The sequence below is a fragment of the Garra rufa genome, chromosome 13 (assembly GCF_049309525.1).
Source record: "Garra rufa chromosome 13, GarRuf1.0, whole genome shotgun sequence".
Taxonomy (NCBI): domain Eukaryota; kingdom Metazoa; phylum Chordata; class Actinopteri; order Cypriniformes; family Cyprinidae; genus Garra; species Garra rufa.
Window position 1 is genome coordinate 31,093,218 of NC_133373.1, and position 15,294 is coordinate 31,108,511.

General features: G+C 35.2%; 1 protein-coding gene across 1 annotated transcript in view; it reads left to right on the top strand.

The window, feature by feature from the left end:
* The window catches only part of snap25a (synaptosome associated protein 25a), a 36,034-nt gene that overhangs the window by 2,754 nt on the left and 17,986 nt on the right, over nucleotides 1-15,294 (top strand). The window contains exon 2 of the mRNA XM_073852899.1: nucleotides 12,484-12,627. Within this exon, the coding sequence (XP_073709000.1) occupies nucleotides 12,556-12,627 (72 nt within the window). The 5' untranslated portion in view covers nucleotides 12,484-12,555. The remainder of the gene's footprint in view (nucleotides 1-12,483; nucleotides 12,628-15,294) is intronic.

Genomic DNA, 15,294 nt, shown 5'->3' on the forward strand with positions numbered 1-15,294 from the left:
GATACATCCATTTATGCAAACAACCCATTTTGAACAGCACATGTTCACATATTCAAGTTTTAATAAATGGCTGAGCTCAGTCAGGAGTGATTCAATTAAATCCTACAGAGCAATTAACATGTCATCTGGAAATTGTTTAATCAAATCTTGACACTAAGACAGCGAAGTGCTATCTTGTGGTTGCTCCAATGTCTTAATCAATCACTGTATCAATGAAATGTTGCACAGTTATTGTCAGTTACATGTATAACCTAAAGGGATTGACTTCAAATTCCTAATTATATTTCATCCTTTAACCTTTAACACAAAATTGTTTTAGATTAAAGCAGCAGCTGGGTTAAAAATGAGAACTGATTTGTAATTTTCTGAATTAAAAACAGCAGCCGTTCTTGGAGGGGGGGGGGGGGCACTAAGCACTGAATCTTGAAAACAATAACATGGGTCGAAGTACAAAATGGCTTCTGGATATCTCTGCGACAGTCCTGCACAAGTGCACTTGGATGAACACTCACAGATTGAAAACATGGACAAATGCGTCACGAGAGCATAAAAGAGCGAAGACGGCTATGGATGAGAAGATGAGCAATGGGACGAGGGGGGATAATGTTGGTAGAAAAGAAAAATAGGCAGATAAGAATCGTCAGAAGAGGGGGGATGAGGATGCGAGGAGAAAAGACAAGATCCCCTGAAGTATTAGCTTGTATGATGCATGATGACTGCAGAAAGAAGCCCCCTCATGGCAAACATCTCAGCCTGTAAGCTCTGCCCACACATGTGGGTTTCCCCTCCACCATCTGCAAATATCAATAGTGCTGGAGGTTTCTGAAGGCGGAAAGAGAAGCATCATAAATCAGCATAAGGACTGACGCTGTCCTCGCTCTGTGAGCACAATTTTCGAGAGGTCACAGTGGTTAATAAGTGCAGTCTTAAATTTACAGAATAAAAGTGAGATTAAGCAAAGGATTAAGAGCTGGCTGATGTAACTTACTGTAGTTTGGACTTGCCACGTAATACTAAAAGAGCTGAAGCAACGCAGTGTGCACTGCATTTGACATCTAGTCTATGAAAATGCTCATAGAAGCCCTTATATTTGAAGAAATAGTATGCCTTTGTGGGTCATGCCTTATCAGATGCACTTGGTTAATTTAATTTTTATGCATTTGGCTACTTTTGCAAGCTGTTAGAGTGAGCAGTTTGGACCAATGCTGTGGCATCTGTTCATTTGCTCATAGCTGCAGTGTGAAGCCATTTTAGAATCATAGCTCTTTTGGAGTACTGTGAGTTCATGTAATGAAGTTTTCTACAGTGTGGCGCATATATAAGACATATAGTGTAGAGTATATAAAGGCACAGACGGATGAGCTCATGTAGATGATTCATTCTTTCTCGGTTTACATGTTAAGATTAGGCAGTCTGATTCCATTAAAGTGGAATCGTATTTCAGTATTGAGTAGCATGCTATAGTAAACACTACTTGGAAATTCAATAGTAGCCTTTGCTTCATGTTTGCATATTTATTTTCAGGATTATTTGACTGCTGACCCATGTTTGAGATGCCAAACAGTCGTTTGGTAATAATACACACTGGCTCATTTAAGCAATTCAATAGGATGAAGAAAGACAAATTTGCTATTGTTGAAGTATTAACGCTTGTATTTCTCGTTTGCTTGTCAATCACTGTTGCTCATTTAGAAAAAGTCCTTTCTATTGTCTACACTTTATGTGAATGTAGCTAAGCTAAATGTAATGAAGCGCTCTATATATGAAGAGTTCGTTTGCAAAAACAGATTTTTTCATTGTGCATTCCAATTAATCTCAAACTGCAGTTGAGTTATTTTGATATAAAGTAAAAATAACAAAAAAATACAGCTAACTAACACAATAAAACACAATAAAAACATGATAGCAATAAAAAACATATTTTTTGTAAGTTTTTGTAAGTAAGTAACAGAGTTATTTGTTTTTGCAAATAATCTCTTCAATATCATGCACGTTGAATAAATGATTTTGTGGTATTTACTATTTTTGATTAAACATATTCCAAAAATGAAAGATGGATAATTTAGATGGACTTGCAGTAAATATCCTTTTATTTTATTTTTTTATTTTATTGCACTTTTCATATGCTTATTTTTCCAAAGCAGATTTAAAATTAACAGTGTCCTGCAAAGCCAGAGTATTTTATTTTTATTTTTGCATTAGAAAATACATAAAAATCTTTCAAGCATGATACAGTTACTTGAGATGCAAAATTATTTTATTTTATTATATTTTAGGTTATTTTTTCAGCACTTTTCTTATGCTTATTGTTCTAAAGCAGATTAAAAATTAACAGTGCCCTGCAAAGCCAGAGTATTTTATTTTATTTTTGCATTAGAAAATACATAAAAATATTTAAAGCATGATACAGTTACTTGAGATGCAAAATTATTTTATTTTATTATTTTATTTTATTTTTGGTTATTTTTTTCAGCACTTTTCTTATGCTTATTGTTCTAAAGCAGATTAAAAATTAACAGTGCCCTGCAAAGCCAGAGTATTTTTGTTTTATTTTTACATTAGAAAACACATAAAAAATATTTAAACCATGATACATTTACTTGAGATGCAAAATTATTTTATTTTATTTTTGGTTATTTTTTAGCACTTTTCTTATGCTTATTGTTCCAATGCAGATTTAAAATTAACAGTGCCCTGCAAAGCCAGAGTATTTTATTTTATTTTTGCATTAGAAAATACATAAAAATCTTTAAAGCATGATACAGTTACTTGAGATGCAAAATTATTTTATTTTATTATTTTATTTTATTTTTGGTTATTTTTTTCAGCACTTTTCTTATGCTTATTGTTCTAAAGCAGATTAAAAATTAACAGTGCCCTGCAAAGCCAGAGTATTTTTGTTTTATTTTTACATTAGAAAACACATAAAAAAAATATTTAAACCATGATACATTTACTTGAGATGCAAAATTATTTTATTTTATTTTTGGTTAATTTTTTGCACTTTTCATATGCTTATTGTTCCAACGCAGATTTAAAAATTACCAATGCCCTGCAAAGCCAGAGTATTTCATTTTATTTTTCCACTACAAAATACATACAAATCTTTAAACCTTGATACATTTACTTGGGATGCAAAATGAGATATGATATACTAATACTTGTTTTCAAATATAATATCTACCCCGCTTAAATTTTATTCACTTATTTTAAGCACATTTATAAAAAAAATCTGCTTAAACAAGAATTAAGTAAAGAAAATAAATTAGATAACTTACATTTATAAATAGAGTAGATATCTTACATTTATGTTCAAGGATGTGAGGTTGTGTTTAGAACACATTGTTTAATTAAATTGTTTATTTAATACAGCTTTATTTCCTTTCACCAAACGTACCACTAGGAAATAAGAAAATAAATCTGTCAGTTGTGTTTTTGTCGAGCAAAGGCTTTCGGCTGCTTCCTGGGCTTCCTAATTGCTTTTTAATGTCTGTTGTTTATGACTCCTCAAATATTTAACACCTGCTGATATTATCATTCAGGTGTCATTTTTTCTGTGCTTTCTTCATACCTCCCACCCCTTCTGTCTGATCAACAAAACAAATGTCACAACTACGATACCATCGGTGCAGTTTATGGGATTTTCAGATAAATTACTTTTGTTGGCACCCAATGCGATTTGACTTTGCTGCAGTGTCTGTTGTTGAAGGAACATATTATGTAAATACAATAACAGAATGTTAGGAAGCCAATCAAAGAAAGACGATATTATAGCGAAATGGCAGTGGCAGTTCAAAACAGATCTTCGGCAGGTGCAAATGTTATTTTAGTGAATCTGTTTATAGAAAATATACAACATCAGCATCGACTTTCACTCTCATTTGTCTCCAGCTTTCTGATCATCATTTCTCTGAAGTTGCAATAAAAACTGGAAGGTCACACTCAGCCAGCCCTCCAATCCTTGCCCTGTCAAACTCATCACTTCATCACTCGTCATTTCGCCAAAAACCTTGGAGCCAGATGGGGAGGCGAAAGGGAACAGGGTGTCGGGGTGGGGAACACAGTGTCTGTTTTAATGGTTGTGCTGTTCATAAATCCATCCTGGGGCTTCCCCATGAGAGAGAAGTCTGACTCTGAGGTTTACAGGCGGGTGAGGAGGGAGGGCTCTCTGCAGGAGGACCTGACGCTGTTGCTGCAGAGCTGAACACAAATGGGCTTGTGAAATGGACTCTGTCAAATCAATTGCATTGGCTGTTGGATCCCCGCTAAATCACAAGACCCTTCAACCCAGTGTAAAAGAAGGATGTAGATGAGGTTCTTAGGCTGCTGCTGCTGCAGTCGTTCTAGTTTATGGCGCAGCAACATAAGTGCGTAGTGCAGAATCTTCTAGGATGAATACTCAGTATGCAGCCACATGCACACTGGAATGTATAATTTAGATCAGTACTAATGACCGTCACAGATCACAAGGCTAATGATTTTCTGTTAGAGAGTACATGGTCTGTTCTTGTAGATTTTCCTTTTAGTTTTAATTCACTGGATTTTGCAGCATTCACTATCTTTGATTGTAAATATTCCAAAAATTGGCATTTAGTTGGTCCTGCTGTAAATACGCATGTTATTTTATTTATTTATTTTTTGTCTTGGGTTCATTTTTGTAGCACTGTCCCATAGCAGACTTAAATTAACAGTAAAAATCAATTTTAAAAATATCAGTGAATATTTATTTTTACTGGATATTCATTGCAGTAAATAGCCATTTTATTTATTTATTGTAGTTTTTTAAAATCACTTTTCACTATAGTTACTGTTTCAGAGCAGAATTAAAATAAACAGTGCCCTATTTGAGAATAAATGTGACCCTGGACCACAAAACCAGTCTTAAGTTGCATGGGTGTATTTGTAGCAATAGCCAACAATACATTGTATGGGTCAAAATAATTGATTTTTCTTTTATGCCACAAATCATTAGGATATTAAGTAAAGATCATGTTCCATGAAGATATTTTGTTAATTTTCTACCATAAATATATCTTAACTTCATTTTTGATTAGTAATATGCATTGCTAAGGACTTCATTTGGACAACTTTAAAGGCAATTTTCTCAATATTAAGATTTTTTTGCACCCTCAGATTCCAGATTTTATATATTCAAATATTGTCCTATCCTAACAAACCATACATCAATGGAAAGATGAAGTATAAATCACAATAAAAAAAAAATCCCTTATGACTGATTTTGCTGTCCAAGGTCACAAATATAACAGAAGAGGTAAGATAATATAATTAAAATAAAGATAATTCAGTTTTTATGTCTTAAAAAAACATTTATTTAATTTTAAAGATTAGACAAAATAAGAAACCTTAGGAAAGCCCAGCATCTTCAGACTGGTGATTGAGTATTTCTAATTCACTGAAGCATAATTATATTTGGACTAGTTTGTGTTGAGGTCTTTTTTTTAATCTTAAAATGAATTTTCAACATGATTTACACGATTATACTTTCTTGCTTATACACATGATTTGTACAAGGTGTGTGAACAGTACAATGTGTTAGCAGAGCTTTGGGATCACTCCACACAATTCTCCACTCAGGAGGAAGGGGACTGATGTTATTAATCACTGAACTGCTCATGAGAGGAGGAGGAGGCCTGTCCTCATCTGGTTGTATTGCCTTGTGAATAATAAGCCATTGCTGTAGTTTACAGGTGGCTGGATTTATCCGTTACTCTACGGTTTTCAATCAAGGACAAGGCATGGCTGGAGACAAATGGAAGTATTAATGAACTCAGGGACTTCCCTAAATAATGCATTACCTTCTGCAGTTTATATTGTACATCTAAACATAACTGCAGCTGTTGACTAACTGTTGAAAAGATTTGGTGTAGAAGCAATTTTCACTCAGATACTTCTAGTAAATTTGACAAATGATTACAAATAATTAAGTAACCAATTGAAATAGCTGCAAGCAGCAATTAAGGCACAACAGAGGCAAAATCAGGAGCTAAGCATGGCATGGGGTGTCAGACCAACTGCAACAATGGGTAATTAAAGCCATTTTAGGATGATTTTAAGCAAAATGGCTGAAAAATTATAAATACAACTTCTAGTAATATGATTGAATAGGTTATCACTTTTGATTAATAGGTGGTGGCGGTTAACAAATCAATGTGGTGTGTTCTGTGTTGAGTGACAATGGCACGCACAAAGTTTGGTGTCAATATGTCAAAGCTATGCAGAGATACAGCCTCAGACGTAATCTGGCATCATGCCTCAAATTTATTGCAGTGCTATACAAAAGCAGTTTTGTCTATCAACCCGAAAAACCATAACTTTTTGTCAGCACAGTCTGAAGATGAACTGACTTGATTTTGGTGAAAATCGAACCAAATGTTGACGAGAAGTTCGGAAAAGTAGGTTTTCAACATAAATCAAAATAGCGGACAGGAAGTTTGGCAGACTATGGCAAAATGAGTATCTATTTTCTTGACATGACCCAAGGAATGTTTTGAGACCAGTTTGATTACATCTACAATTATTTTTGAAAATTTCATTATTAATGGTTAATAAAGTTTATAACTTTTAACCAATAGGTGGCACTGTTAGCATGATATGTCATGGTCAGCGTGAGGTGACAATGGCGCATACAAAGTTTGGTGTCAATATGTCAAAGCTTTGCAGAGATACAGTCTCAGATGCAGTTAGGGTTACCACTTTTAATACCCAAAAATAAGGGACGCATTGGGGAGGGGAGGGGGGGGGTCATCTCAAAAATGCTGCCGTTTCATATGAGTTGTGCATATAATATGGGACGTCCTGAATAAGAACTGATCATTGTTTTTTTCTACTTTTTAGAAATGGGGTCTATATACCCCGTTAAAATGTAATAATGTCCCATATCTCAAAAAAATGCTGCAGTAAAAACGGTTCTTTTCTGCATTTCTCAGAAAAGAACCGTCAAGTACATCAATAAATAAAACGGATATTAAAGCAGAAATGCAAATAAATAAGTAAGTAAAAATTCACGAGCATTTTGTAGTATTATCTCTCAGTCCTGGGCGTCTAAATGAAAAGCGCTCTGCAAGCGCGTTCTCTCTGTGTTGTTTCTGAAACTACTGTAATCACTGTAATATGCGCGCACACTTAAAATCAATCGCGGCTGGCTTGACCGTGTTTTTCTGAACCGCGGCTGGCTTTACCGCAGTGATTAACCGCATGAGACGCTGCTTTAAAAAAAATTATAAAAAATACGGGACAAAACCCGTCCCGTATTGATTCAAAACGGGACGCGCAATTTCATTCTCAAATACGGGACGATTCCGTATTTTAAGGGACGGGTGGCAACCCTAGATGCAGTTGGCATCTTTTCAGCAAATTTGTTGATGTGTTAAACAATAACCATTTCGTATATCGACACGAAATCTTTTTGTCAGCATGGTCTGAATATGATCTGAGCCAAATTTGGTGAAAATTGGACCAATGGTCTAGGAGGAGTTCGAAAAAGTAGGTTTTCATCAGAAAATCAAAATGGCGAACAGGAGGTTCAGCTGACTATGGCAAAATTAGTATCTATGTTCTCAGCATGACAAATGGAATTTATTGAGATGACTTTTATTACAACAGGCCAATTTAATGAAATGTTACAAGCATTTTTTTTTAATTTCTTTATAACTTTTGGCCACAAGGGGGCACTGCCCCCAAACTGCAAAATTTTGGAGTACTGTCACAGCATGATGCTGAAGACACATACCGAGTTTCGTAGCAATACGCCAATGTGTTTGTTAAATATAGCATTTTACAACAAAATTCAAAATGACCGACAGCCAAAATGGCTGACATGGGAAAATTGGGTATGGTTTGACTCAGCATGTTGCACCGAATCTGAAGAGAGTTTCGTGATTATTGACCAAACCATTCGTAAGTTATAAGCAAAAATAGGCATTTTCATATCTCCTGACCACTAGGTGGTGCTACGCCAAAACTGAGCAGGTAGCCTCAGATCATGGTTGTTAAAACATACACCAAGTTCGGTCTCAATATGCCAAATTGTTGTGGAAATATAGCCTCACATCCATTTTTTCATGCTCTCCATCAAAATTGGTTCGCACATTATTTGAGAGCCGTTTGACCAATCAACTTGAATTCCATATCTTTTTTCCATAGTAAACACCTGAGTATGTGTGATCGCGAATCTCGAAAGTGAAAGTAAAAAATGAGCGCACATTAAAAAAACTATTTCAATGTCCACAATTTATATACAGTATAATTTAGGGATGCACCGATCCGAATCGGCCGATCGCTTGCGCGTTTTATCAGTAAAGCCGGTTCTGTAATCAGCGGTAAATGCCATCAGGTGCATGATTTCACGTTGAGCCGTATATACTACACACAGCCGTTGTTCACTGACGAGCTGCGCAAATCCATGTTCATTATCAGTATGAATGTGCGCAGCTCGTCAGTGAACAACGGCTGTGTGTAGTATATACGGCTCAACGTGAAATCCCGCACCTGATGGCATTTACCGCTGATTACAGAACCGGCTTTACTGACAAAACGCGCAAGCATGAATCGGCCGATTCGGATCGGTGCATCCCTAGTATAATTAACCAACTGTATAATAGCGAGAGAAAGCATTGAAATATATTTTTTCTTTCCTCTTGCTTTATGTTCCATAGTACACATCATTTCCTTTCCGAACACGGTATTCAGTGTACATTAAATGCTTTTCTGTAGAAGTAACTTTCTGGTGGAACACATGATATTTTAATGAATACATGTTAAATCTACATGAGAAAACAATACTGTTGATTTATTGTGGGATATGGTTTGATTGCAATGTCTGATGTTCATTAATTTGCCAAGCATAAAAGGAATTAATAACATATGAATAACATATGGCAAAATCTTGGTTTTGAGCTGTTTTCTCTTTCTCTTTTTCTTTCTGTCTTTGTATTAGAGAAGTAGCATTCTCATAGAGACTGTGATTTTGAAACATGTCAAGCTCAATAACTCGCTTTACGAGAGTCAATCTGTTGCAACATACATAACACTGTAGAGGGGAAATACCATAACCCGATTTCAAAGGTAATCTCGTAAAACACGTCTGTTTCGCCTGACTCAGAGATTTAGAGGTCAGGCATGATAAGTTCATTCCATTTCAGGGGATATAAGGTGAAGTTAGCGTAGCACGTGAGAAAGAGAGAGAGAGAGAGAGAGAGAGAGAGAGAGAGAGAGAGAGAGAGAGAGAGCGACTTAAGAGAGACAACTTAAGAGTGGTTACTGGTGTGGTATTTAAGCTTTAAGTTTGGATGGACAGTTTTTGTGTAGTAACCGAAGTGCTGCAGTGAAGGGAGAGGCTGCATGTTTGAAGAGAGAAAACAAAATGGCAGCCAGCTCAGAGACGGAGGATGAGTACACATACACACTCACAGCTATTCTAAAAGAGCATGGGTTTGAACCAGAGCTTCCCATTGTCCTGGTAAACAAACATACAGCTACATACAATTTATAGTATCACGCAGTAACCTAATGGTTTATAAGTAAAGCTCAGGAGCATAGTTAAGTAAGAAACTTGCCTCAGTATGCTTTTAGAGTCATTATTGTAAAACTTTTATTCCAGGACAGTAATCAAGTCCAATTATAGTTTGATCTTAAATTGTGTTATGAAAAAATATATTGTTAATTTTAAAAGCAAACATTCTGCTAAATGTTTCCTAGTCTCTCACAATAAAAACTCTGCCAAAATGTATTAAGTAAATGTAAATGTGAGGCTCAAGTATGTGAATCTGTACATCAGTAAGGATTATTTTAATACCTAGAAATCATGAAGTATGTAAATACTTTAACATTGTACTCTGGACAAATAGGCCTGTTTAAACCCTTGATTTTTCCAGTTTACCAGTATTAATTTTCTTGTCTTCTCTGTCCATATAGATTTCTGTCTTATAGATTTCTAGTTTGGATATACTACCAGTCAAAAGTTTTCAAACAGTATTTTTAATGTTTTTTAAAGAAGTCTGTTCTGCTCACCAAGTCTGCATTCATTTGATCCAAAGGACAGTACAATTGTGAAATATTTTTACTATGTAAAATAACATATATTATGATTTACAGCTCAAAAAACATTAATTATTATTATCTGAAATGAGAGAAATTTCATATTTGTATTGTTTCTCTTCTATATTTAATGACTGGTAGCACACTGGAAAAAAATATGGTTACCGCTACCTAATGCATTATTAATATTCCTGGGATACAGGCAGTAGCTACAATCATTTTAATCTGAAAGCAGATGTGGATTGCAAAATAAATAAACTGAATATACAAATAATAACAACAAAACCCTAACCTTTTGACCTTTCGGTTTTAAGAGCATCTGCTAAAAGGTCAAGAAAATGAGCATCTGCTCAGGCCTGCACTGATGTTAGCTTTTTACATTGTTCAGGTTTAGCTAACTGACAGTGCAAAGGCCTGCTAATGGTGTCATTCATATTCATGATACAGCATATTACAGCAGATAACATTATGTTTGCTCACTTCAAAATGTGGAGATGAAAGATGAGAGGGAGAAGCGAATTAAAAGACTGTTTTTCAGTAGTAAAGAAGAGAGTAGATGTAACCAAAGAAAGTAAATTAGCAGAAAACATGAGTCCTGAGGTTTCACTGGCCTAGTTAAGACAATTTTCAAATGTTGTTTTGCTTGTCCACATGAGAAAAATAAAGGCAGCAAGACACTGCTTTCTTTTGGCCCAACAGTGCACTCTTAAAAATAAAGGCTTCAATGAGATGCTTTTGCCTTGATGCCATAGAAGAACCATCTTAAAAGAACCATTGGTCTGAATATAATCTGAGCCAAATTTGGTGAAAATTGGACCAATGGTCTAGGAGAAGTTAGAAAAAGTAGGTTTTCAACATAAATCAAAATGGCGAACAGGAGGTTCAGCTGACTATGGCAAAATTAGTATATATGTTCTCAGCATGACACAAGGAATATATTGAGAAAACTTTCATTACAATAGGCCCGTGTAGTCAACTGTTATTAGCATTTTTGAAAATGTCATTATTATCGGTTAATGAAAGGTTTTTCACTTTTAACCAATAAGTGGCACTGTCACCAAATTGATGTGTCATGGTCAGCATGTTTCTCTTAAAAATAAAAGCTCCAATGAGATTTTTTGCCTTGATGCCATAAAATAACCATTTTTGGCTCCCTAAAGAACCTGTAAGTAAACAGTTCTTAAAAGAACCATTTTGAAGAACTTTTTTAAAATCTAAAGAACCTTTTCTGCATTTGCAAGTTTCCATTGATGCTCAAGTTTCTTTGTGGAACCATTGATTTTTGATTATTTTTAAGAGTGTGCTCAACTTTTCGGTTACTTAAAAAATACTGCCACAAAGACTTCACCATGACGTTCACTGACCTGACATTGTGTGCACTCATCAGAATCTGAACGAGTTCATTCATCAGAGGTTAAGTGAGGACAAGCGAGAGACGTTTTTGTATTAGTGCGTTTCACTGGCACCAGCTCGGGCACCATGGCATATGGTACCATACTGCAAATTCATCACAAACATGTTTCTATTACCCTGAGCGAGCCTGCATGACTGCAGAGCTTGGATGATGGGTCAATCAATTTTAGATTGGTGCTCCCTGATCTTTAACCAAAGCCGAAGATGACATTCATTTCACTGGTGGAGATGGGAGTGTAATATTGCAGCCTTTAGAGTCTCTGGAGTATTTCACAGTAAAAGGTCAGGCAGGCGTGTTAAATTTAATCGCTTGAATACAATTATGCAATTAATGGAGGCAGTATCGCTCTTTAATACCTGCTTGGAATTCATCGGATATTTTAATGATAGTGTTGTGTATGGTTAAGATTTTTGTTTCAAACATAATTCATTAAAATGTATCTATTGCAGAAAATATTTGCTCTTGTATACGAGCATGTTTTACCTTTTAACTTTGACTAAGGATGCCATCAATGCTCACATGCAGTTTAACACACATTCACAATTATTCAGTAAGCTGTTCGTTCTAGACCCCTTGGGATATCTTGCTAGCTGTCAAGCTAGTTTTTTCAAGAATATATCTGTCAAGCTCACAGTTTCCATGACAGAGCAGGGACAAATTTCTCCTGGTACACCCAGAACCTCAGGGAAGAATTTAATCAGCTAAACACAGCAGCCACCACCTCGGCACTATTCGAGAAGAGGCGATGGGCTCCTTAAGAGCAGACAATGTCCTACTGTCCATTTCATGACATTTAATTAGCCTGTGTAAATGGAATGAGTTTATTAGTTGTATAACTCGAGCTTCCTTATGAATGTAACATCAGTGGTTTCTCTGAGGAAGACAGAGAATTGGTTTAGCACGGATATATTGTCTTTTGGACGAAATGTAAATTTGGACGAAACCTTTTACTATTTAAGTGAGTTCCATTATTTAATGTTTTCCTTTTCTCTGTCTATGTCTGATTCTTTCAGCTTCCCCCAGACTTCCAATAAGACCCACTCTTCCCAGTTGGAGACCAGCTCCACCCAGCACACCCAGCAGCCATGGCAGATGATGCGGATATGCGCAATGAGCTCTCTGACATGCAGCAACGTGCAGACCAGCTGGCCGATGAGGTAAGGCCATTCACTTCCTCTCTTTCTACACTTACATGAACAACAACCTTCAAGCTTTAACTGGTTGCAACCAAAAGACTCTAAACAAGTGTAGTGCAAACTAATGGAGCTTTGTGCAGCGTGGATGTGTTTTTGACCACCAAACCAAGTGATAATGATGAATATTTACAGTAAATGAATGTCAACTCCATTTTTGTTTTGTTTAAAGATGCATTCTGCAAAAGAGTGTTTTGACGACTAGTCATCAATCGGCCATATTGGTGGCACTGAATGTAAACAATGCCACTGAATCGAACTAAACTCACATATTTTGTTGATTATTGCTGCTGAAAATAATAATAATAATAAAAATAATAATAATAATAATAATAATAATAATAATAATCAGTTATTGTCATGTTTTGGGCTGTACTAATCAGTTGAACTGGGAAAAACATTTGGAATACTATAGATTGCCAAAAGTTATAACAAATCAAGGAGAAGAGGGCAAAAAAAAAAAAAAAAAAAAAAAACCTTTGTGGTTGGCCAAACCTAACTAGGATTTTCAGGGCAAGAAACTTGACAATTTTCATGTTTGTTCTTATTATTTGAAATTTTAGGCTAATATCTTAGTTATTACTGCTCGTACTTATCTTTAATATCTATTAAGTTAACTTTAGTTTGTCAAAATATTGCGCCATTTCCTGCTTACAAAGTCCTTCTCTATATGATTTAGCAGCTTCCACATGTTTTTTACGCAGTTTAGACAGCATAAATTAGAAGAACAATGTATTCAGTAGTACATTAACCATGCAATCCAAGCTGTTGTTTACATCCGAGTACTGATATGGCCAATCCAGGTAACTGACCAAATCGTGACATAAGTGCAAACCCTCTATAAAGAAATTAATAGTGTTTTTGAAAAAAAGATTAAGATCTTGTACACTTACACTTACATATCAGTAATAAAAGAATAAAACCAAATAATAAAAAATCCGAATAAAAACAAATTCGTTCCACATGGACTCCATATGGAGTCGGCCATGTTGACCAGGGATGCGTTTCCCAAAAGCATCGTTAGCCAACTATGGTCGCAAGTTCCGTCGTTACCAACATAGTTCAACGATTGGGTGTTTCCCGACACCATAGTTCAAACGAACATTCCAAAACAGCGTCACAAACTTACTTGGTTGGAACTACAGCTCTCGACCTGTGGTTAGAAGCATCGTTTCTTGTTAGTAAGACATGTGGGCTTAATAAATTATGTTTTTGGTCACAGTTTGCAAGCTAACACGCAGTACGGTCTATATCCTCAATTTTATCTAAATATAAATGCATTTTAATCTATGTATTTTTGTGCGTCCTCTATAAGCGTTGTTTATGAGTAGTGCGCATGTGCACAAATGCCTGAGGGAACCCCGGAGTATGACGTTAGAGAGAACACGCGATGAATCAAACATCAAATAAAGCGAAATGACAGGGAACAAAAATAGTAAATGAGTCATTAGGTGCCATGTTCAATATAGCTGCATTTTTGAGATCCCTAATCAGTTAAATAGCACAAGTTATTACTCGGTGTGACGTCATTAACAACGGCCCTAAGTTGTTGAACTAATGTGGTTCAAACGACAGAGATGCGACGGTGTTCGGGAAACACTCGTGACTAGCTAGTTCGTTTCCACAACAATGCATCGTACTATGGAGGTTTACCAGCGAGTTACATCGTTGTACGGGAAACGCACCCCAGCTAAAAGCTACGTTTTATCTCTGTAACTTCATGTTATTAAACACTTAGTAGAACTGTTTTAATTACTTTATTATAAAATTATTATTTTAAATAATTGTTAGATATTGTAGTAATTATTTGTAATTATAATTTTAGATTAAGCGCTGGGTAAAATATAGACAAACCCAGTGACTGGGTTGTTTTGACCCAGCGGTTGGGTTTAATGTTTATGTTAATGGTTGGTGTAAAATTAACTTAAAATAGGTTGTAAATAAATCTGACACATAATTACTAGAGGCATCAGCATTTATCAAAAGGTGAACATTTATTAATGAGCAATTTTTAAAAAAAAATGCTTATTTTTTATTCAACTTATTAATCAATGTTCATTTATCGAACATATTAATAAATATTAATTCCCAACCTATTTTGGGTTAATTTTAAGCAAGAAATGTAGTAATAAAGCAATAGTTGAGTTAAATAAAACTACCTAGAAGGCTGTCAAAAACAACCCAATCGCTGGTGGACAGTAATTTTAATATATGTGACCCTGGACCACAAAACCATAATGGTCATTTTTTTAAATTGACATTTATACATCATCTGAAAGCTATAAATAAGAATAAATAAGCTTTCCATTGATGTATGGTTTGTTATGATAGGACAATATTTGACCGAGATATAATCTGGAATCTGAGGGTGCAAAAAAAATCGAAATGCTGAGAAAATCACCTTTAAAGCTGTCCAAAGTGAAGTTCTTAGTAATGCGTATTACTAATCAAAAATTAAGTTTTGATATATTTACGGTAGCAAATTTACAAAATATCTTCATGGAACATGATCTTTTAATGTTAATTTTGACCCATACAATGTATTTTTGGCTATTGCTATAAATATACCCATGCTACTTAAGACTGTGGATTGTGGTCCAGGATCACATATTATAATTTTAGATTAATAAA